At 32.0% G+C, this 25337-nt stretch overlaps 4 protein-coding genes across 4 annotated transcripts; all 4 read left to right on the top strand.

Annotated features, from left to right (window-relative positions):
* The first annotated feature begins 6726 nt into the window (after positions 1–6726).
* On the top strand, positions 6727–15628 carry Pto (serine/threonine protein kinase Pto). The gene is given in 4 exon segments (NM_001320229.1): positions 6727–6852; positions 6949–7128; positions 7130–7554; positions 15067–15628. Coding segments are annotated over 3 exon segments (936 nt in total). The 5' UTR covers positions 6727–6852; positions 6949–6990; the 3' UTR covers positions 15440–15628.
* A 379-nt stretch (positions 15629–16007) lies between these two features.
* Positions 16008–16409, top strand: LOC109120256 (probable receptor-like protein kinase At5g59700). The gene has a single exon (XM_019213906.3). It carries the CDS (start codon positions 16008–16010, stop codon positions 16407–16409), a length of 402 nt encoding a protein of 133 aa, XP_019069451.2.
* A 1213-nt stretch (positions 16410–17622) lies between these two features.
* LOC101264008 (probable receptor-like protein kinase At5g59700) lies at positions 17623–18721 on the top strand. The gene has a single exon (XM_026031094.2). The coding sequence runs from the start codon at positions 17623–17625 to the stop codon at positions 18592–18594; it is 972 nt and encodes a 323-aa protein (XP_025886879.2). The 3' UTR covers positions 18595–18721.
* Positions 18722–23500: 4779 nt separating this feature from the next.
* On the top strand, positions 23501–24971 carry LOC138348497 (receptor-like protein kinase HERK 1). The gene is made up of 2 exons (XM_069297875.1): positions 23501–23635; positions 23732–24971. The coding sequence occupies exons 1-2, from the start codon at positions 23549–23551 to the stop codon at positions 24731–24733; spliced, it is 1089 nt and encodes a 362-aa protein (XP_069153976.1). The 5' UTR covers positions 23501–23548; the 3' UTR covers positions 24734–24971.
* The last annotated feature ends 366 nt before the right edge of the window (positions 24972–25337 follow it).

Genomic DNA, 25337 nt, shown 5'->3' with positions numbered 1-25337 from the left:
TCTAATTAGCAGGAAAAACTTAATGAGATTTTATTTTTTTTTTGAAAAATGCAAATTTATTTGCTCTTTTCCTTCACAACTAGGTAAAGGTTTCTCCGGATATAAGAGGAGGTTGCGCACATAGTAAGCACACTCATCCTCCAGACTCAAGATTATGGATTCGAGTCATCAAAAGAAGCAAAAATGTGAAAGCTTTTTAAGAAGGACCGGAATTAAAAAAGGTTTCTTCAAACCAACTCCACAACTACTTAAAAACATTAGAGGGCTCTAAGGATGAGAGCTCTTAGAGCACCAACCTCAAGTTTGCGGGTTTGAGTGAAACAAATAGATGGAAGCTCTTATCATTGAGTTAGTAAAAAGAACCATAGCTATAAACAATTATGGAGTTATTTTCTCTTTTTCTTCACAACTTCATAATCGCTTACAAACCAACATTCTCACAACACTACTCTAGGGTTTATTCGGACTAAACTGTAACGACCTGTTTAGACGGTTCGAGCAGTAGAACTATTTTTGATAAAAACTGACTGGGTCGACGGATCACGCGACGGACCGTCATGGTCACGACGGACCGTGATGGACTCCGTCGTCCCATACTTGTGTAATTTCTTCTGCTGCTCTCCTCATTACCCTCGACGACAGGTAGGACGAACCGTCATAGGCACGACGGTCCGTCGAGCGTCTTCGTTCCAAAACACTTCAATTCTGAAACCTGGGTACTGGGATCGACTCTCTGAACTTCATGACGGAACTGCAGCACGGACCATCGTAGATACGACGGACCTTTACAAGTCGCGTAACCTCACTACTGAAATTTAACTCTATGAACTTTGTGACGGACCTGCAGGACGGACCGTCATAGATACGACGGACCGTCACACGCTGCGTAACCCCACCCTGGGTCGGATTTCAGCTAAAATTTAAATGGGTGTTTTGGACTATTCATGATTATAATTATGAAATTAGTGGGGTAAGTTTAATAATTTATTTACTTGGGGATTAAAAGAGATAATAGGAAAATAAATAGTGGGTTACTTTTATCATAATGGATTATATGATAATTAAGGTAAAAGAAAAAGAATCTGCAGAAGAAAAATAAAAAGAACAAAAAAAAGGGAGAACGAGCGAGAGAGAGAGAACGAAGAAGAAGCAAGTGACTTAGACTTCAGATTGAAAAGGTTCAAAGGCATTGGGAAGGTAGCTTGGGTGATCACGATTCTTCGGTGGAGGTAGGTTATGGTTTATTTATATGTGATAGATAAACTCTAAATAGCGACTGATATGTATTGGGTGGTATTGTATAGTCTTCTATGTACTTGATTGTGTGATTGTATGTTTTGATTGTGCAGTTGTGGTTGGTTAGAATGATGAGATTGTTGAACCTTTAATCTTAAATACTCTTTATTAAGATGATGCCTTAACATAAGGAAAACTTGATGAAATAAAATAATGAGATAAATGGATCGGAGTGTCACGTTCCGACACGGTAATAATGGATCGGAGTGTCACGTTTCGACACGGTAATAATGGATCGGAGTGTCACGTTCCGACACGGTAATAATGGATCGGAGTGTCACGTTCCGATACGGTAATAATGGATCTGAGTGTCACGTTCCGACACGGTAATAATGGATCAGAGTGTCACGTTCCGACACGGTAATATTGGATCGGAGTGTCACGTTCCGACACGGTATATGAGATCGGAGTGTCACGTTCCGACACGATAATAATAAAGAGAAGGAATCTTGAATTAGGTTAATATGCTCAAATTTGAAGAACCTATTTCCCAAATGCGTATGGTGTGGAGGCTTGAGTCCTCATAGGTGTGCTTGGTGTTGTTGCCAAGGGTTCTTGTACTTGTCGTTTGCCACCTGTTAAGTATTGTGGTTGATTTTATATTATTGTTTAGTATATATTGCTTTTTATTTTGAGTTGGCCGATGATACCTACTCAGTACGTGTTCCTTGTACTGACCCCTACTTGTATTCTCTTCTTGTTGTTTTGTGGAGTGCAGCAAGTGCACCATCGACTTCGACTCGCCCTCAACTCTAGCCAGTCTCCAGCACATCAGAATTTAGGGTGAGCTATTGTTCCTAGCTCGGACTGGATTTTCTCCTTCACGTCTTGATGTCTTTGAAGTTCGGACATGGACCATTTCTTTTACTTATTTTAGCTTCTTAAATACTCTTAGATTTAGAAATTTGAGGATAGATGTTCTTGATGTGATGACTTCCAGATTTTGGGATTAATAAATATTGAATTTTGGAAGTTTATTTAGTTGTTTACATTTATAAGTTTGGATCTTCCGCACTATATTTTGTTACTCATAAATGATATACTGGTAAATGTTGGAGTTTAGATTTGTTGGTTCGCTCACCTAGGAGGATAAGTGTGGGTGCCACTCGCGGCTCGTTTTGGGTCGTGACATAAACTCTTATGAGCTCTCACCTATTTGCTCCCTAGACGACTCGAATGTGCAATTTTAAGATTGGAGATGAAGAGTGCTTATCATCTGAGTCATCCCGTTGTTGTTGAGTTGGGAATGAAAAAAGGAAAAAGAGCAAAAAAGTTTGCATTTCACACAAGGAAACATTTCCTCATGACATTAATCTCTTCTTCTTTTCTTAACTATCAACAGAAAGTTTTATATCCTCAAAAGTATAGATCCTTTATTGCACTTGTATAATTGTAGTGAGACAAGTTTAATTTGGAATTAAACTTAATTTGGTTAAAGTAAAATATAAAAGATGAAAAGGATTAGTTATCTTAATTGCAATTAGAAGACAAGAATAATTAAAGTTGAAACTTAGAACTAATTATATCAGAGAAAAACTTTAGGGGGGAGAGATTGTTTCATTTTGCGAAATGTACAATTTTTTTTGACTCTTTTCGACAATATTTGATTGCTCAGATGATAAATATCTTTCACTTAAAACGTTCGAATAAAATGACCGAAGAACCTTTTCATATAAAACTCATTTCCTAGGAGCTTCCACTTTCTTACCGTATTGGTGAATCAAACCACTAACATTGAGACTAGAAGTTTACCACATGTTCGACCTCCTCTTGTCTTAAAAATAAAAACTTTATGGAATTGTAAAGGAAAAAAGAAAAAAGCCAAGAAAAAGGAAAAAAATCTTCACCATAAATTTATTTAGTTCCACATATTTTTATTGTCTAAGAAAAAGAATATATTATCTTTCCGGTTAACAAGTTCATATTTACTGAATTACAAAAATTCTTTAAATCAATGTTTTAATTTCAAAAAAATTACCTTATTTTAAAAATTACCTCACCTTTTTTTTCAAAAAACTCTTTTAGACTTGACACGTGCCCCACACATTTTTGGAAGTCGATAATGTGAATGATAATTTCATTTTGAGTATTATCTAAAATATCATCATTTTTATGTTGTTATCTTTCTCAAATAACAAATTATAATAAATTTTTTTCTATATTATTATTGTTTAGTTTAAATTTATTTGTAGAATTATTGAAAATTTTACTATTTCTTTTTTTTAAGTAAAAAAATGAGAAAATTTTATAATTGACATACTCTTATTTTCTTATTATAAAATTGAAAATTCAAAAGACATTCTACTTCACATCATTAATACACCTAGATCATGATATTAGAATTGAGGACTACTCATATAAACTTCATACTCATGATAATCATCATATCAATTCAATCTACATCAATTGCCCTCAATGCCATGATCACAACATGTAATAGTGGACCAAATCATACAATGTGAATCCCAATTATGGCTGGCAATGATACCGGTAACGAGACTATCGAAAAAGCATTAACCAGAATCAGAAATCACCATCCAGAATCGTACCAGAATCGGGACGGATAGGTACCAATAGTTACGGATAGGAATGGCTCTACTCGTGCCGATCCGCTAGCAAACCAGTACAGAATCGGACCGGATCAGATTTCGAGAAAGTCCATTAATTTTTGTAAAAAAAGTTCATTAAAATCAATTAATCATTAAAACTTTTATTATTTTAAAGTTAAAAAATTATACTTTTCAAACTTTTAAAGTTAATTATTTATACTTTTCAAACTTTTAAACTTTAAAGTATGAAAGTTTGTAAAACTTGTAAAATTTAAACTTTCAAATTATAATTAAATATATAATTTTTAAATATTAGTTTTAATTTAAATTTATTGTAGATTTAGAAGAGCTACCTGTTTTTTAATTATTGGTGGATCTAAAGTTCGTCGTATTTTTAACCCTCTCAACCATGTTTTTTTTTATCTTTTTCAACAACCTTTTTAACGGAATTCATATTTAAATATTAAAAGTGAGTAAGTATCAAATTCGTAATTTCAACAAGAATAAGAGTAATTAGAGAGTAGAGAGTAGAGAGTAGAGACTAGAGAATTGAGAGAATAGAAGATGATTTTGTGAGTGAAAATGAAAGTTTAGGGGTATTTATAGGTAATAAAAGGGATTAAAATGTAGTTTTTAAAAGTTGGGGTATTAAAGAAAGTTAAGGGGTAGGGGTGTGTGATGTGGAGTTAATTGGGTCAATGAGCCATTGGTGGGCCCCACTAGCCGTTACCCAACGGCTCTCCAACGGATACTTCAAAAAAAAATTAAAAAATTTAAATCGGATCGGGATCGAAATCGAGATTTATCGAAACGGGATTAACCAATAAATTCGGTTTCCATCCCGTTATCTGTCTCGGACCCCGTACCTATTGATCCATACCGTGACTAGCTGAAACGAGACTGGACCAGTAACGGGCCGGAACGAAAACGGGGCCGGTACCGATAAATTCAGGTTCCGCTTCCAAGCATAATCCTAATACTTATAGACTAGGAATTAGATCAACTTACCAATAAACATTGTTCTCAACAGACAAGACTGAGTTTTCATATGTTCCTTTGAATAATTATTGATAGTACGTCATACATCACACCCCTTGAAATATGGCTCTTCCCTAAATCTTATGTCCTTTGAGAAGATTTTCACATTCCTTCACACATTAGCCATGCAAATCTTGTTTAAAAAAGGGAAAACGCACATGTATACTCCTAGATTATGACTGAAATTTTAGAAACACATCTTAACTAAACTAAGGTTCCATTACCTCTTGAACTTATATATTTTTTTTTATAATTTTGTGTACTTTTTTGGCTTATATGACATCCAAATATCTTTCACGCGCCTCAATTTCATGGGTCACAGAGTATGTCATGTAAGACAAAAAGTGCACAAAATTAAAAAAAAAAAGTTTAGAGAGATAATAGGACCTTAGTTTAGTTAAGATGTGTCTTTGAATTTCGATCATAGTCTAGGGAGTACCTGTGCATTTTTCTTTTAAAAAATCAATATAAATTTCTAACTAAAAAAAGATAGTTGCTCGAATAGTAAGTAAGTATCCTTTACTTTTAACTTTAAGATTATGAGTTAAATTGTCAAAAGAAATAAAAAAAATAATCATAAAGGATGAAAGCTTTTAGGAAGTAGTAAAAAAAAAAGAAACTTTCTTCCAAATATTTGGTCCTACATATGACATACTATTTTGGTGACTTTGAAAATTTATCTGTCACTAAGGATAAATTACGAACTTCACAAGTTAATGAGTTTTCAAATCTAAAAGGTTAATATTACTTTTTTAAACAACCTAGAAAAAGAATGTTATATTATAATACCTTTGTGATTACTTACGAGGGTGTGATTCACAAAAGTCTCTTATGAAGAGTCAATTACCGAATAGTATATTTCTGAAGGATAAAATGATTACTAGTCTTAGTAACTTTTTTTAATCTTTGCTATCAATCAGTTATAAGAGTGACAATATTTAAAGAGCGTTAATTATTATCTTCTGTATTAAAATTAGCAAAATAGAAAAAATAAAAGATAAAAAAAAATCACGAAAACTATTCGAATCCTCAGAATTCACTATGTGTCCTTAAGAATTTTAATCCCTCAAGCATTCGATCTATATTAATATCTCATTGTGACTCTGTAATAATGGACTTTTCAAAGCTAACATAAAGTTTCGAGCCTCCGATCTCTCTTGAACAGCATTCGAGTTCAAGAGAGATATGGAGCAGCTTGACCAGTGAAAGATATGGATTTCACAATTTATTAGAAGCTGCACTCCACACACCATGGGAACAACCTCTTGTCTCTCATATTATTTAATCATTAGTAAATTAAGATGAACTTAATTATTTTCTCCGTTTAAAAAATAATGATCATATTTTTTTTTAGTTTAAAAAATGATTTTTTTCTTTTTTTTATAACACTTTAACTTTAACTTTAACTTTAACTTACCACGTGACATGTTTAAAACTAAAAGATTAATGGACATTTTGATATTTCTGACATAACTTTAATTTAAAACCAAAAAATTAAAAATCTTCTTTCTTTTTTTAAACTTCTTTCTAAGTTATATGACCTTTGTACGTTTAAACAAAAGTTTAAGATAAAAGAATTTAATTTTTCAAAACACTAACTACTCACATCGTCCACTTTTAATAATTATATTCCGTTTTTTGAAAGTATATTTGACTATTTTTTTAAAATTAAATTAAATTATATTAATTTAATATTTCAAACAAAAAATTTAATATAAAAAAATAACTCACCAAATATTAGTCAAAGTTCTTAAATTAACCCTACGAAAGGAAAATGGTACTCCTTTATTTCTCTATTAATTATCATATTTGTCACTTTTAAAATAAAATTATAAAATTTTTTAATAAATATTTTATAATATAGTTTTTTATTATATAAACATGAAAAAAGTTGCAATAATTATCCAAAGGCAAAGGCAAGCTGCACAGTAAAACTTGTCAGTCTCTCCTCCAAATCTCCATTGCTCTGGTAATGTTATTACTGTAGTTGAGATATTTGTCAATTAGGGTTCAATTTTTGTTTTGAATCATGAGATTTACTTGTAACTCTCCGATTTTGCTGTAGAAATTTGCGCTGTCAAATACTAGTAGATTTATTTATGTATTAATGGGAAGCAAGTATTCCAAGGCAACAAATTCCATAAGTGATGCTTCAAACTCTTTTAAAAGTTATCGATTTCCTTTAGAAGATTTGGAGGAAGCAACCAACAATTTTGATGACAAGTTTTTCATTGGAGAGGGTGCATTTTGGGAAGGTTTACAAGGGTGTTTTGCGTGATGGAACAAAGGTCGCCCTGAAAAGGCAAAATCGTGACTCCCGGCAAGGTATTGAAGAGTTCGGAACAGAAATTGAGATACTCTCACGCCGTAGCCATCCGCATCTGGTTTCATTGATAGGATACTGCGATGAAAGAAATGAGATGGTTCTAATTTATGACTACATGGAGAATGGGAACCTCAAGAGCCATTTGACTGGCTCAGATCTACCCTCCATGAGCTGGGAGCAGAGGCTGGAGATATGCATAGGGGCAGCCAGAGGTCTACACTACCTTCATACTAACGGAGTTATACATCGTGATGTCAAATCTTCAAACATATTGCTTGATGAGAATTTTGTGCCAAAAATTACTGATTTTGGACTATCCAAGACATGGCATCAGCTTTATCAAACCCATGTAAGCACAAACGTGAAAGGAACTTACGGCTACATTGACCCTGAATATGTTATACGGCAAAAGCTGACAGAAAAATCTGATGTTTATTCTTTCGGAGTTGTTTTATTTGAAGCTCTTTGTGGTAGGTCTACCATAGAACCATCTCTTCCAAGGGATATGGTTGCTTTAGCTGATTGGGCAGTGAAGTCGCATAATAATGGACAGTTGGAACAAATCGTAGATCCCAATCTTGCAGCTAAAATAAGACCTGAGTCCCTCACGAAGTTTGGAGAAATAGGGGTAAAATGTCTGGTAAAGATAGGCCATCAATGGGTGATGTGTTGTGGAAACTGGAGTATGCACTTTGTCTCCAAAAGTCTGTTATTTAAGATGATCCTGACTGCAAGCAGCCGTGGAGTCAGGATTTTCCTTAAGAATATTATTATGCTGCTAGCATCGGAGGAAGACACAACATCATCGATTTTTTGCAACCACTTTACTAAACCTTCTAACTTATGTCAAAATTTGATTTATATAAGAGACAACTGTAGCTCAGCCCTTGACTGCAAGTCTCATTTGATGCTCAGATCTGGACGATCTTATCAAATCCGGATGATCGTCCTTAGATTAATATGAAATATTAATCTACTTCCTTTATAACTTAGGAATAGACCATGTCAACAATAAACTGGATTGCGCCCCTTACACAATATATTCACCCTTTTGACATCATTAAATGTAGTTAAAACAGTAATGAAGTTGAAAGAAATAAAGTTCATCCAAATATGTATTAGAAACTTTCTACCAACCAATTCAAGTCCATTCAATTTAGAAATTGATTCCAAAACAAAAAATGTATTTCTTAATTGTTATGTATTTCAAAAATATATCATATTCAATGTCTAATTTATAGATTATCAACTGAATAGAATTTCAAATTATTTTGTATTCCAAATATCCAATATATAAATAATCAAAACTATTCAATCATTCACTGTTTGTATCATATTACAAAGTAAAAGAATATATATTTTAAACTTAATTGTATTATAAATTGTATTAGCTTAGATTTTTACATAAAAAATGACCATTAACGACAATTAATTTTAATTGCCACTAAATTTGTATTTTTAGCGGTAACTAACACTTTTTGTATATGTCTTTAAAGCCTTTAGCGACATTGGTTCTAATGACACATAACTAATGTCGGTAAACACTTTAGCACTCTATATTAACATCTAATTTATTGCCGCTAAAAACTGTTTTTGTTGTAGTGAATATACAATTTATATCACTTCATCTAAATTGTATTCAAGTGCAAATGTTTATTCGAAACAGATAAAAATACAAATTTTGTATAAAAAAAAGCATACAACTCTGATATTAAGTCTGTTGGAAAGAATGAGGACTAACATCTAAATTGTATTCAAGTGCAAATGTGTATTCAGAACAGATAAAAATACAAATTTTGTAGAAAAAAGAATACAACTCTGATATATATTAGTCTGTTGGAAAGAATGAGGACTAACATAAAATTATATAAGATCAATATAATTTGGATAAAATGAGAATATAATTGATATCACTATAACAAGAAATTTTACACTGTGTAGTCACAAGTACAATATTTAAAGTGATTATTATACGCTAAAAATATAGGCATAATACATAAATATGCCCTTTAACTTGGCTTCAAATCACATTTATGCCCTTCAACTTTGGGTATGCACAAGTAGACACTTAAACTTGTATAAAATTGAACAAATAGACACACATGTCCTACATGTCATCCTACATTTCATTTTTTGTCCTACGTGGTGTCCTACGTGTATTTTGCCGTATAGGACTCATGTGTTTATTTATTTAAAAGTTGGATAGTTAAAGTGTCTGTTTGTGCATTATGAAAGTTGGAGGTTAAAGTTAAATTTTGAAACCAAGTTTAGGGTCCAATATATGTATTATGTAACCCTCTTATAATCTTTCCATCTCACTAAATATTGTTCATATTCTATTTTGGCATAATACATATATTGAATTTTAAATTTGGCTTTAAATTTTAACTTTGACCTTCAACTTTCACAATACACAAACAGTCACTTTAAATATCCAACTTTTAAATAAATAAACACAGAGTCCTACATGACACGATACACATAAGACATCACATAGGACAAAAGATGACATGTAGGATATGTGTCTATTTGTTCAACTTTATATAAGTTTAAGTGTCTACTTGTGCACACCCAAAATTGAAGAACATAAATATAATTCGAAACCAAATTAAAGGACATATTTATGTATAATGCCTTCTATTTTTCCTTCCCGTACTATTTTCTTATATAGTCTATAATAAACTTACTTTGTTCTCTAATATTTTCTCTATATTTTTTGTGTTATAAGATAAAATAAATCCTATTAATGTCATTAATGAAAAGCAACAATTCAAATATCTTTGATATTTTTTTTACAAACTAGTTTCTGAGGACGTGCTTCGCACGTGTATTCTATGTGAATTTTTATAGATTTGTTATAATGATAAAAATTTTAAGGAAATATATATGTAAATTAATGAATAATATAATGTAACAATTACAAAATAAGAATAAAGACTTACGCAATAAAACATTCATAAAAAAAAACTAAATTAAGAAGTCTGATGGTGATAAAAAAAAAAAGACAAAAAGAAACAGATTTAAGAAAGATCTAATGTAAACATTGTTCTTATAAGACTGATGTATGTATAGATGAAAAAATAAGTACAAAATTAGTACATAACTCTCTGAGTTCTTATCGACTCCTTTCATATCCTATCAAATTTCAAGAGGTTTCTTCATCTACTTTAACTATAGAATGAAAATGATAGCCTAATAATCTTGGTAGGGTTTCATGAGATTAAAAAAGTTGAATTTATATAGATAGAATAGAAGGAATATCAAAAGATATATTAAAGTTTTAGTTTAAATATTTGGAGGTTATGAATATGAAAATATGAGAGTTATGAATATTAAGAGTATAAAGTTGAATAAGTAATTAACAAATAATAATAAATAAATGAAGAATATGAAAAAAGAAGTTAAAATTAGCAAACCATGTAAAAAGAACAACTAAAGTTCTTTTCACATAATTAAGCGTTAATGAATTTAAATTTGTGAAGATAGACTCATTCTTTAATAATAATCGAGAGGACATTATCAACGTGTGTCTCCATTTTGCAGATTTGCACCCTTTATATTATTAAATTCGTTATTTATCATAAAGGATAATACTTTATCCACATAAGTTATATTATTCATGAGAGGGGTTAAGAAAAAAGTTATGAGAAAGAGGAAAAATATAGCAATTTAGTAAATACTTTTTTTTAAAAAATAATTATAATTATTATATACATATAGATTATAGATGACAAATATTAATTAATTGGATATTTAATTAGAAATCAATTTTTAGAAGTCTAAAAGTCATTAACCTTTTAATTAAATTTATACAATCAAATATTTAAATATTTTATAATAATTTAATTCATAAAAGGGGTAAAACTGTAATTCAACTTTCAACTTTTTTTTGTTCATGCTTTTAGTAATACTAGTTTCCGAAACGTGCGTTGCACGTTTACTTCATAAGGATGAATAAAATGATAAATAATTTTGTTTTAAAAGATAAAATAAAGTAGCAAAAATAAAAATGGAGGCACACTATCTTATGATTAACTTTCTTAAAATGTCTTTTTTGTAAAATGTTGAAATTAAATTAATATTTATACATTTCAAGAAGATAAAATGTTTGACATTAATTAGTAAAAGATGAAATTCTCCTTCTCATTAAGTAGAAGACAATTAAGTAATTCAAATTTATAAATAAAAAACTTATTAGAAGGAAATAACTAAGATTTAAAGTGCAATGATTGATATTTAAATTATATAATTATACAAATAAAATATTAATATTTAATTAAATAAATTAGATTTTAATTTAATGGAGAGTCAAAATGACAATATTAGTATTCTTACAATTAAAAGTTTGTTAAAATATATTTTAAATTTTTTTGTTAAAAAATTAATATGAGCAATATTTGGTCAAAGGATAGAAGATCTTCTAACTTCTTAAGCATTTTGGTGTATCATTTTTTTGACTTTGGGATTTGGATCTCATGATAATTTTAATGAAAATTATCGAAAAACTATAGATTTTATCCACAAGCACATGTAAGAATGATTCTTTACAAATATTTAAAATTTAAAATGCATAAACGTATTTATTAATAATTTGAAATTAGAAAATCTTGTAGGCGTTAATTGTTTTGCATGTCTTATACACTATTTTTATGATTGTATTTGTCTCATTTTCTAAAGCAAAAAACACACCCTTCAATCAAATATATTCTTAAAACAAAATTACAAATACAAAGATAAAATATCATATATAGGAGCAAGTTTAGCATAACGCAACCAACGAAAAATAGAAAAATTCTAAGACAATCTTTTTCCTATTTTTTCTTGATAATGCAAATTGAAACAAAGTTTTAGTAATAAACATTCAACTTTTGACCATAAAAAATTAAAATATTTGGAAGACAAGTTAATGGAAGTGATATTTAACTACATAAATGGTGGGGTCTTACCATAGTTCCAATCTCGACAAATAAGTAAAAAAAAATACATCAAGCTTCGATACTTTAGTAGAATCATACTATGCCTTGTAATCTTGACATAAATTTTCTTACCTTGAAATTTTCTTCACTTGATTAAAGCTTCTCTAGTCTTCCACACAAAAATTGTATCACATATAAATCTTCCTATAAAAATAATGTTAAAAGATTGTATTTATAGGAAAAAATATAGCTTTGAAATATGAAGATTCACTTACAAAGTTGAAAGGTCAAGTGTTACAAAAATTTAAGACAAATATTAATTAAGAACATAAATTAATTTAGAAAATAAATCATATACATGTATCTATTTAAAGGGTAAATAATTCAAGAAAATAAATTAAATTAGATATTTTAATTAAGAATTATTCTAAAGAAGTGCAAAAGTCATTAACATTTCCATTAAAATAATGTAACTTAATATTTAAATTAAATAGTTAAATATTTTTATAATATTTTAATTTGTATTAAGGGTAAAATCGTAATTCAACTTTTAACTTTTTTGTTCCCTCTTATAATAATACTAGTTTCAGAAACGTGCGTTGCACGTTTATCCCAAATATTTTATATAAATTTTGTTTTGTAAATGACATATTTTCTCCACTTCAAATTTATTGGTATTTACTAAAAAAATCATTGTTTTTACAATTGAAAGTTCATATATCATCCTAATAAAAAAAACGCAAATCCTTAATTATAAAATTGACTAAAAGTGCATAAATGGTTAATTCATGTACTAATATGATGATTTACTATTCAATATTTAGTTTATTAAATAATTTATAACATTGAAATTTAATGTAGGAATAGAATTGTAATCTAACTTTTTCCTAACATATATACACACAATGATGTAATATTATATTCTTAGTTTACTTAATTAATTGTTAATTATGTTTTCTTTTTCTTTTTTATATGAATAGTTCATAAGAAGCTGATATTATTGAAATTATTGAAAGACTAAAAAATTGCAATTTATTAAGCTCCTAAATCTTATAACTCTTTATTTTTCTACTTTTTGATAATTAAAATTCAAGTTTCATAATGTTCTTTTTTGGCATAGACAAGATAAAGATAAAGACTTAGACTCAACAATTTTAAGATCCAATATGGATAAAAATATCACTGCTACATGAAATTAGATCCTTCATAATACTCTTCTCTCGAACTAATTAGAGAGTGATATAATAATTATAACTCATGAAGGTTATTTAAAAAACAATTTCACAAATGAACTGAAATCAACATATTTATTTTGATTCCTACTTCACGCGAGTATTGAAATATTATTATTAGATAAAATGAAAGAAATTAGCGAAGTCATAACATTCTTGCAATTAACACAACTTCCAAATCTTCTTCAAATCAGAAACATCAAACATCTTAATATAATAATACTCAAACGTAACTAACTAAATAAAAACAATAGGAAAAAAAAAGAGGTATCAGCTTAAATCTTGAACAAACAGACACACACTTTTCATTTATTCATGCCAATAACATTTTTAACTATATCTACCGGCCCTTGTATGGAACCCTTTAATTGACACATTAAAGATAAATAATGAAAAAGAAGAAAAGGACATGTGGTATTGAAACTGCAGAGGAAAATTTCAATGAATTTACCATGCTTCACTAAAGTGACTATTTATAAAATTCTATAACTATAGTTGGAAGTTGAAAAAACCTTACAAACATTGAATTAATTTAGTAAGATGAAAAGTTATTTTAAAGTATTGAAAATGCTGAAATAAAGGACAATTGAAAGCATATTAATTCACCTCTTTGTATGCCCAAATACTTAATTGATTTTTGTTAAAATTTAAATATGCCATGTATGTGGACATTATGGTGTAGTATTGAATATGATGATTTTCTTCATTAATGATAGAATATTTAATTAATATTTTTATAATAATTTTATTTAGTATAAAATAAAATAGTAATTCAACTTTTAAGTTTTGAGCTTCATGCTTATAATAATATATGATATGATATGAGATAAAGGTTCTTTGACACTTTTGCACCCTAGCAGGTATTGAAGACATTTGAGCAGCTATTGAAGACATTTGAGCAGCAAATGAAAACTTTGAATAATTGGATGGACCCCACAACATATTCTGTTCTCATCCTTTCAGATTATCTATAGATATATTGTGTGAAATTATTTCTGGGAGGTGCCATAAGTTGTTTTCCTGAATAGTAAAACACAATCAGAAAATTATCTTATACTCAGTGATAGCTTAAATAATGTTATTTGAAGGTTATTAAGTTGTACTCAAGTCTCAATCATGGGAAGCAAGTATTCTAAGGCAACAAATTCCATAAATGATGCTTTAAGCTCGAGTTATCTCGTTCCTTTTGAAAGTTATCGAGTTCCTTTAGTAGATTTGGAGGAAGCAACTAATAATTTTGATCACAAGTTTTTAATTGGACATGGTGTCTTTGGGAAGGTTTACAAGGGTGTTTTGCGTGATGGAGCAAAGGTGGCCCTGAAAAGGCGTACACCTGAGTCCTCACAAGGTATTGAAGAGTTCGAAACAGAAATTGAGACTCTCTCATTTTGCAGACATCCGCATCTGGTTTCATTGATAGGATTCTGTGATGAAAGAAATGAGATGATTCTAATTTATAAATACATGGAGAATGGGAACCTCAAGAGACATTTGTATGGATCAGATCTACCCACAATGAGCATGAGCTGGGAGCAGAGGCTGGAGATATGCATAGGGGCAGCCAGAGGTCTACACTACCTTCATACTAGAGCAATTATACATCGTGATGTCAAGTCTATAAACATATTGCTTGATGAGAATTTTGTGCCAAAAATTACTGATTTTGGAATATCCAAGAAAGGGACTGAGCTTGATCAAACCCATCTTAGCACAGTAGTGAAAGGAACTCTCGGCTACATTGACCCTGAATATTTTATAAAGGGACGACTCACTGAAAAATCTGATGTTTATTCTTTCGGTGTTGTTTTATTCGAAGTTCTTTGTGCTAGGTCTGCCATAGTTCAATCTCTTCCAAGGGAGATGGTTAATTTAGCTGAATGGGCAGTGGAGTCGCATAATAATGGACAGTTGGAACAAATCGTAGATCCCAATCTTGCAGATAAAATAAGACCAGAGTCCCTCAGGAAGTTTGGAGATACAGCGGTAAAATGCTTAGCTTTGTCTAGTGAAGATAGGCCATCAATGGGTGATGTGTTGTGGAAACTGGAGTATGCACTTCGTCTCCAAGAGTCTGTTATTTAAGATATTTTTGTTTTTCTGAGTTTTATATAGAAAAAGGTAAACTTTGAAAACTTGAATTGCTATACCTGTGGATCCTTCTTTCATTTTATTAGGTGCGTCCGGCTGTTACACATATTGTATATGGTTCTTATTAAGTTCTTCAGACATTTTGTTATTGTAAAGAGGCAAAAAGGAAGTTTGCTGCTTTGACATAGTCAATCTAAAACTATATACATTCAACTTTCAGAATGGAACTATAAAAGTTTGTGGAGCAATTCAAAATGTTACTCAACCTGTTCACAAAATGACTATTGTAGAGCAATAATGGTTATAATATATAACCATTATTGAGTAATATTTTTGTAGTAGTATTGCCCAAGTCCATTAGCGGAGAGGTAATTTTCTTTTTGGTTCTCTCTTCCACAATAGCTATCAATCTCTCTGTCTTCTCGCTAAATTTCCTCAGTTGTGGTATAATCAGAGGTTCCTCAAGCCTTCTGTTTTTGTATACATATATTTGTGATTTTCATCTATCATGCTTACTGTTAGGAGTTAATATTGCTTGATGAGAATTTTGTGGCAAAAATTAATGATTTTGGACGATTCAAGAAAGCTTGATCAAACCCATGTTACCACAATAGTAAAGGGAACTTTTGGTTACCTTGACCCTGAATATTATCAAACTAGTCAGCTGACAGAAAAATCTGATGTTTATTCTTTCGGTGTTGTTTTATTAGAAGTTATTTGTGCTAGGCCTGCGCTGGATTCATCTCGTTCGAGGGAGATGGTCAGCTCAGTTAAATGGGCAAAGGAGTGTCAGAAGAACGGACAGTCGGAACGAATTATAGATCCCAATCTTGTTGGCAAAATAAGACCAGATTCCCCCAGGAAGTTTGGAGAAACAGCTGTGAAATGCTTAGCTGAAACTGGCGTAAACAGGCCATCAATGGGTGAGGTGCTGCAGAAACTGGACTATGCACTTCATCTCTAAGAGCCTGTCATTCAAGAAAACAGTACCATCCCTATCCGCGAGCAAATCAATGATTTCAGTCATGTTGATGACACTTCCTCTGCTTCTTCGGTCAAAATTGGGCTGATCTCTAGTATGAATGGTACATACCTTCCTTTAGTATTGTTTACATATTTTTTTTGTTTTTTAAAGAGTCTTCTGAGTTTTATATAGAATGTTTCACATTGAAAACTTGAATTACTCTACCTGTAGATCCTGCTTCCATTTTATTAGGTGTGTCACATGTTGTATATGGTTTCTATAAGTTCATCATACATAACAAATCATTACATTAATGTCATGGTAGCGAAAACACTTTAGAAAACATGGAACAATTTTTAGGCTCTGGAAAGTTTGCATATGGTAATACACTCTTTTCTTATTGTAAAGAGCCAAAAGGAAGTTTGCATTACCTCTTCTGATATTGCTCATGAGACTCTTCTTTATTTCAATAAAAAAAAATTAGTCAAAACACATTTTGATTTTGCATCATGAAAATGAGTAAATAGTACTCCCTCTGTCTCCATTTACTTGTCAAATTTTTACTTTGCAAGCCTATTTACTAAACAATGATTGATATAGTAAGTTTACCATTTTATCCTTATTAATTGATAGGATTTCAAACATATCTACACGCTACATTTTTCAAAGACATTAATTGAATGTTGAAAAATTGAGTGTATAATAGAAAAACAAAAATGTGTTCTTTTTTGATTTGTCAAAAATGACAAATAAAAGGAAAAATTCAAATTAGAAAATATTTGATAAATAAATAGGGACGGAGAGAGTACACAACAAGCAATCATTCTTTTGCACACATAAATTATTAAGTACTATTACTTATAGAGAAAAAGTCAGTTTCATATAACAATGGAGAAACATAAACAAAAGTTAAAAAAAACAGTTTCATATATAAGTTAGATACAGATATATACATTATTAAATTTAGAGAGGTCTAAACTATCAAGTAGTAATCAACAAGTAAATGTCCTAATCAAGACCAAAAAAAGTTTTTCATCAATTATATACTTGGAATTGTTCTACATTCCTCAATCAGGGTTGACTTTGTTCTTTTCTTATCTATGTTTTCAATTTTGAAATAGTGAACCCCTTTCAATCATGTAACTTTTACTTGTAGCGTTCAGATTTTGCTCAAGAAAACAGCCGGGAGAAGTTCAATTAATGGTTGCACTCCATGGGAACCAACTATTCCAAGCCAACAACTTCCATAAATGATGCTTCCAATTTGAGTAATCGCGTTCCTTTTGAAAGTTTTCGAGTTCCTTTTGTAGATTTGCAGGAAGCAACTAATAACTTTGATGACAAGTTTCTGATTGGAGTGGGTATATTTGGTAAGGATTACAGGGGTGTTTTGCGTGATGGTACAAAGGTGGCCCTGAAAAGACATAAGCCTGAGTCTCCACAAGGTATTGAAGAGTTCCGAACAGAAATTGAGATACTCTCACACTGCAGCCACCCACATCTGGTTTCACTGATAGGATACTGTGATGAAAGAAATGAGATGATTCTAATTTATGAGTACATGGAGAATGGGAACCTCAGTAAACGTTTGTATGGATCAGATCTATGTCTTCCCACTATGAGCTGGGAGCAGAGGCTGGAGATATGCATCGGGGCAGCCAGAGGTCTTCACTACCTTCATAACAGTGCAGTTATACATTGTGATGTCAAGTCTACAAACATATTGCTTGATGAGAATTTTGTGGCAAAAATTACTGATTTCGGAATATCCAAGACAACGCCTGAGTTTGATCAAACCCATCTTAGCACAGTGGTGCAAGGAAGTATAGGCTACATTGACCCTGAATATTTTATAAGGGGACAACTGACAAAAAAATCTGATGTTTATTCTTTCGGTGTTGTTCTATTTGAAGTTCTTTGTGCTAGGCCTGCCATAGGTCGTTCACATATGATCAGTTTAGCTGAATGGGCAGTAGAGACGCAGAAGATGGGACAGTTGGAACAAATTGTAGATCCCACTATTGTGGCCAAAATAAGACCAGAGTCCCTCAGGATGTTTGGAGAAACGGCAGTGAATTGCTTAGCTTCGTCTAGTGAAAATAGGCCATCAATGGGTGATGTGCTGTGGAAACTGGAGTATGCACTTCGTCTCCAAGAGCCTATCATTCAAGATAATCCTGAATGATTCTTTGTTAGTGGATCATGTAGAGATTTATTTTTTGTTTTTGTAACAGTCTTCAGAGTAAGTGTTTCACATGTGTATATGACTTCTATTAAGTTCTAATTGTAAACAGCAAAATGAAGTTTGCTTACCTCTTCTGAGATTTCTCAGAGACCCCTCCGATTTCTCTGGATGTTTGATGTGTTTGAGATACTATAGAATTTGGTCTCTCTTTTTCATTAATATTTGGCAATAGGGATATCAAGGTCAGGTCTGGTAATATGTTGATTTTCCAGTCTCATTGAAAACGAGAATACTCATATCTCTGATTTCTCTTCCTGGTAATGTGATACTTATGTAACAATGATGAACTTCCCCCAATATATGTAGAAAAATTTCACCATTTCAATTTACAACTAAAAAAAATGTGCTCCCAGAGTAATGCCATAAAAAAAAAATAAAAAAAAGGAGCTTCAGGCAAGACGATACTTGAGATGCATAGATTCGCTCTTGCAGATTCATGTGACTGACAATTGCTCGCAAGTGGCTATTGAAGTCGAATCACCTTATCCATGGGGACACGATGAGTTATCATGAAGCTCCATTTTCTCATTTTCTTAATATAAAAAGGGAGGATTTGTTGCTGCAGATAAATCTTCTTCTTTCTTTACTAACATCTGAAATGCCTTGGACATGGCTTGTTTTAATCCCAGAACCTCTTGTGTGCACAAATGTACATCATATAAGGTTGCATGCACCAACAGAACTTTAAAAGGATAAATAAATCTTCTTCTTTCTTTACTAACATCTGAAATGCCTTGGACATGGCTTGTTTTAATCCCAGAACCTCTTGTGTGCACAAATGTACATCATATAAGGTTGCATGCACCAACAGAACTTTAAAAGGATAAATAAATGAACAGAAGAGTGCAAATACAAAGAGTTGTACATGTGATAGAGCAGCACCAACGTTATAACTACAAGAGTATCTAATAGACCAATTAGGAAAGCTTTCAGGTTCTTAAACTTTGTGGCGGACCATGACACCTTTCATAATGTTGTAGCAGAGAATTGGCAAGAAGGATACAGCTCTGACCCTTTTTTTAACTTCCACAATAAATTGAAAAAGGTGAGTAAGGCACTATCAAAATGGAGTAGACATACATATTTTTGGGTTTTAAAAAGGTGTGAATGGAAAATGAAGAGTTGCGACTTTACAGATAGCAACCTTGGAGGAAGTTGTACAGGTGCATGAACACGAATTTGAGCAATACCCCACCAGTGCTAACAGAGAGATTGCAAAGGTACAAGCTGAATTGATAAAGTTTATGCTGTCAAGGAGTTTTTTTGGAGACAAAAAGCTGGAATGCAGTGGTTTGTTGATGGAGATAGAAACACTAAATTTTTTCATGCTCATGTAAATGGAAAAGAAGAAGATTGCTACTACATAGAATTCAAGATTTCAGAGGAGTGTGGCTAGACACAGAAGAGGACATTACACAAGAGGTGATTAGATTTTACATATAGCAATTTACACAAGAAAATCAACCCACTAATTTTTCATCCCTGAGATGATATCAACACAACAAAATGCAATATTACTAGAATTGCTAGAGCAGGATGAAATCAAAACTGCAGTTTCTGGGCCAAGTGCAGAGAGTACTGGAGGACCTGATGGCTACACAGGAAAGTTTTTATCAAGCTTGTTGGGATATAATTGCAAACGATATGACAAAAATGGAAAAATCCTTCTTTTGGGGACACAAGTTACCTATACATTACATGTACAAATCTGATTTTAATTCGCAAGAAGAAAGAAATCACCACCTTTTCAGATATGAGTCCTATTAGCCTAAGAGATTTTACCAGCAAGGTTATTTCAAGAATAATTCATGAGAGAATAGTGAAGTTGCTACCAACAATAATCTCGCCGCAACAATCAGGCTTTGTTAAAGGCAGAAGTATTGTGGAGAACATATTATTAGTCCAAGAAATAGTTCATGATATCAGAATTAGAGGTAAGCCGACCAATGTTGTACTCAAACTAGACATGGCAAAAGCTTATGATAGAGTATCATGGCTTTTCTTGACTAAAGTTGTAAGGAAGATGGGTTTTGGGGAGATACTGATAGACATGGGTACAAAATTATATCCAACAACTGGTACTCTATACTAGTTAACGGACAAACCAAAGGGGTTCTTTAAGTCTACCAGAGGACTGAAACAAAGAGACCCTTTATCACCAACATTATTCATATTGGCTGCGGAATGCTTATCCAGAGCTACAGCCCAAATGGTATGGAAACATTTTTGTAGACCAGTAGGTACTAATATTGAGAATCTTCTCTTATCTCAAGTGATTACAAATTGTGGGAGAGATAAATGTACATCAACAAGTTATGTATATATTTAAAGTTGTCCCCTCTATCATAGTGTGGGAATTATGGAAGAGGAGAACCACACTAAGACATAGGGGACGGAAGAGTGCCAATAATAAATTGGTCTATCAGATAATGTATACTTTGATCATGTTCATTAAGACAAGGAGGAAGAATATGCCATATAAATGGAGTGCATTAGTGGATGCTTTATTTAAGTACAATCCTGCAGTCAAGATAATCAAAGTAACTTGGAAACCACCAGACACATGATAGATTAAAGTGAATCCAGACGGAGTGTCTAAAGGTAACCCATGAAGGATTTCGTGAGGTTTTTGTGCGAGAAACGTAGAGGGAAATATACTATATGCACAAGCTTAGGAGATTGAGGATTTATCCACCACTAATACAAAAGCAGAAGCGCTGGCAATAACATGATCTAAAGTTTATAGAGACGACAGAATAATTATGGAAACTGATTCTCTGTTAATCAAAAATATTGTTGAAAGAACCTGAAAAGGGACTATTCTAGAAGGTATTTGGGGACTTATGCGAGGCAACACGATTATAATAACACATGTACTCAGAGAGGGGAACAAATCGGCTGACTATCTAGCAAATGTGGCACAGGAAATAGAGGTTGTTATAGTAAACAACTTTCAAGAGTTGGAACCTCAGGGCAGGAGAATAGTAAACAATGATAAAATGTGTACTCCTTATTTAAGAATCAGATCATGCAAACAATGGAAGGAAGACAGGAGCAGGAGGATAGAAGCAACTTTCAAGTTCAAATTCCGAGGGAGGAGAATTGTGAGCATCCGTGTTTTACTAATAGGTTGCTCAGTGTTGCAGGTACAACATACTCAGGACAGACAAATCACAACAAGAATGAATACAAAATTAAGATACAAAACAGATACAATATGGTTATTAAAAGATACACAGAATAAGCATGGAAAAACAGAAAAGAAGGCACAAACAAGAATATGTAATAAAGGCCGAGCTAGCGAATAATACTGACTATATCAAGAGCTGAACAATGTGTAGTATTAGTATCATATGATGCTCAATCTATTGGTCAACAATTGGTAGAAATCAGCAAAAATCCTAACCTAAGAACGCTTACTATAGAAATGACAACAAGATGAAATCAAGAATCACAGGAAAATTGTACAAATAGAGAAGAGAAGGAGCATAACAAGAAATTTGCAGATATCAACAAATGGAGTGAGGAAGAAGATCAACAAAATGAAAAAGAAATCAACAAAAAACCAAATCCATAGAAGTGCATACCAATTAGCATGCAAATATCAAAGAAGAGTAACTCAGCTGGCCGGAATAACAACAACGACATCAGAATCTCCAATTGCACCGAAGGAGAAGTATTGTGGATGAAGAGGGAAAGTTCTGATACACTTTTGATTGTCTTTAGCGAGTTTTTGACTAAAAACATCCTTCAACTATAGTTTTAAACTTAAAAGCACATCATTGTAATATCATAGTTAACAAAAAACATCATTCAAGTATCTAAACATTAACAAATCCTTTCCATTAGTTAAAAGGCCGTTAAAAATCTAACGGAGTGGATGAAATTTACTTAAAACTGCTCAGATTTAACCCTTCATATTCTCTCAGGTCGCATAGATATGGATTTTAACTTTCATTTGTTGAAGTATGCTTCATTTTTCACCCGTCATTTTTAAATCTGTGATGCAATAACGCAAAGTCAAATCATGCAAATGCAGAGATACTAAAACCAGTATCCCTCAAGAACATGAAGAATGATTGCTTTCTTACGCGGTATATGTGTTGTTCACAGTGTCTTTCCTTTTAATTAGAAGAAGGTAAATTAAAGGCAATAACAAGCATAGTTAGTTCTTTTCGATAATGATCCAAAACCAATGTAGGTAACAGTGTCCATATTCTCCACAAAAACATGAAATATTTTCCCATCTCAGTTTGGTTCTTTATTTTTAGCAATCAAAATTTAGCTAAGAGCTAACAAACTTATTGTTATTATGCTAATGTATATGCATATGCTTTGCCAAGAAAAAAAAAAGAATCATAGAAGTTTGAGAAATGTCAATCCAATTACATCTTGTGCTTATTTCATCTAGTAATGCTACCGAACATATTTCTCGTTTCATTCACAACTATAATACATATTCACAAACTCTCCTATTTTCCATTTTTCATTTTATTTCTGCTCTGACTATGAGCATCAGCAAAAAATGAAGTGCTAATTAGAGATGATCGATGTTGATTCAACCGGTTAACTAGCTTAAGGAGGAAGAAGATTGACTATGATTTAAACAAAAACTCGTCTTTTTGCTTTTCATTTTTTGTTTTTTAGCTTCTTTATTTAATCTTGCTTTAATTGCAATTTATCGAAAGTTAATTTAATTATTATTTAAAAATAAATTAGATTGTATTAATTTGATATATTAAACAAAAAAAATTAAATATTCTAAAACTATATGTAAAGTACTATAAATGATACTCTTTTCTTTCTTTATTAATTATCATATTTGTCACTTTTAAAATCAAACTATAAAAATTTTTAATAAATATTTTATAATATATTTATTTATTATATTAACATGAAAAAAGTTGCAATAATTATCCAAAGGCAAAGGCAGCTGTACAGTAAAACCTGTCAGTCTCTCCTCCAAATCTCCATTGCTCTGGTAATGTTATTACTGTAGTTGAGATATTTGTCAATTAGGGTTCATTTTTTCTTTTGAGTCATGAGATTTACTTGCAACTTTCCGATTGTGCTGTAGAAATTTGCGCTGTCAAATACTAGTAGATTTATTTATGTATTAATGGGAAGCAAGTATTCCAAGGCAACAAATTCCATAAGTGATGCTTCAAACTCGAGATATGGCGTTCCTTTTGAAAATTATCGAGTTCCTTTAGTAGATTTGGAGGAAGCAACCAACAACTTTGATGACAATTTTTTCATTGCAGAAGGTGGATTTGGGAAGGTTTACAGGGGTGTTTTGCGTGATGGAACAAAGGTCGCCCTGAAAAGGCATAATTGTGACTCCCAACAAAGTATTGAAGAGTTCCGAACAGAAATTGAGATACTCTCACGCCGTAGCCATCCGCATCTGGTTTCATTGATAGGATACTGTGATGGAAGAAATGAGATGATTCTAATTTATGACTACATGGAGAATGGGAACCTGAAGAGCCATTTGTATGGCTCAGATTTACCCTCCATGAGCTGGGAGCAGAGGTTGGAGATATGCATAGGGGCAGCCAGAGGTCTCCACTACCTTCATACTAACGGAGTTATGCATCGTGATGTCAAATCTTCAAACATATTGCTTGATGAGAATTTTGTGCCAAAAATTACTGACTTTGGACTATCCAAGACAAGGCCTCAGCTTTATCAAACCCATGTAAGCACAGACGTGAAAGGAACTTTCGGCTACATTGACCCTGAATATTTTATAAAGGGACGACTCACAGAAAAATCTGATGTTTATTCTTTCGGTGTTGTTTTATTTGAAGTTCTTTGTGCTAGGTCTGCCATAGTTCAATCTCTTCCAAGCGAGATGGTTAATTTAGCTGAATGGGCAGTGGAGTCGCATAATAATGGACAGTTGGAACAAATCATAGATCCCAATCTTGCAGCTAAAATAAGACCAGAGTCCCTCAGGAAGTTTGGAGAAACAGCGGTAAAATGCTTAGCTTTGTCTAGTGAAGATAGGCCATCAATGGGTGATGTGTTGTGGAAACTGGAGTATGCACTCCGTCTCCAAGAGTCTGTTATTTAAGATATTTTTGTTTTTCTGAGTTTTATATAGAAAGTTAAACTTTGAAAACTTGAATTGCTCTACCTGTGGATCCTTCTTTCATTTTATTAGGTGCGTCCGGCTGTTACACATATTGTATATGGTTCTTATTAAGTTCTTCAGACATTTTGTTATTGTAAAGAGGCAAAAAGGAAGTTTGCTGCTTCGACATAGTCATCTAAAACTATATACATTCAACTTTCAGAATGGAACTATAAAAGTTTGATAAAAAAAATCTGATGTTTATAAGGACAAACCAAAGGGGTTCTTTAAGTCTACCAGAGGACTGAAACAAAGAGACCCTTTATCACCAACATTATGCATATAGGCTGTGGAATGCTTATCCAGAGCTACAGCCGAATGGTATGGAAACATTTTTGTAGACCAGTAGGTATAAATGTTGAGATTCTTCTCTTATCTCAAGTGATTACAAATTGTGGGAGAGATAAATGTGTTGGGTTTTATTTGCCCTGATTTCTTACCATATATAGGTTTTTCTTTTAGGAAAAGGTCTTGGATTGACTAATCATTTTCTCGTAGGAAAAGGTTTAGGACTCTATAAATAGAGGTATGTTCCTTCTAACTT

This window comes from Solanum lycopersicum, chromosome 5, assembly GCF_036512215.1.
Source record: "Solanum lycopersicum chromosome 5, SLM_r2.1".
NCBI classification, from domain to species: Eukaryota; Viridiplantae; Streptophyta; class Magnoliopsida; order Solanales; family Solanaceae; genus Solanum; species Solanum lycopersicum.
This window is presented reverse-complemented; position numbering and strand designations above follow the sequence as displayed.

Excerpts from the sequence above, each read along its gene's own strand:
- LOC109120256 (XM_019213906.3), top strand. The coding sequence starts at position 16,008 with ATGATTTTGGACGATTCAAGAAAGCTTGATCAAACCCATGTTACCACA.
- LOC101264008 (XM_026031094.2), top strand. The coding sequence starts at position 17,623 with ATGGGAACCAACTATTCCAAGCCAACAACTTCCATAAATGATGCTTCC.
- LOC138348497 (XM_069297875.1), top strand. The coding sequence starts at position 23,549 with ATGAAAAAAGTTGCAATAATTATCCAAAGGCAAAGGCAGCTGTACAGT. Across the intron at positions 23,636-23,731 it reads TCCAAATCTCCATTGCTCTG|AAATTTGCGCTGTCAAATAC; the intron begins GTAATGTTATTA and ends ATTGTGCTGTAG.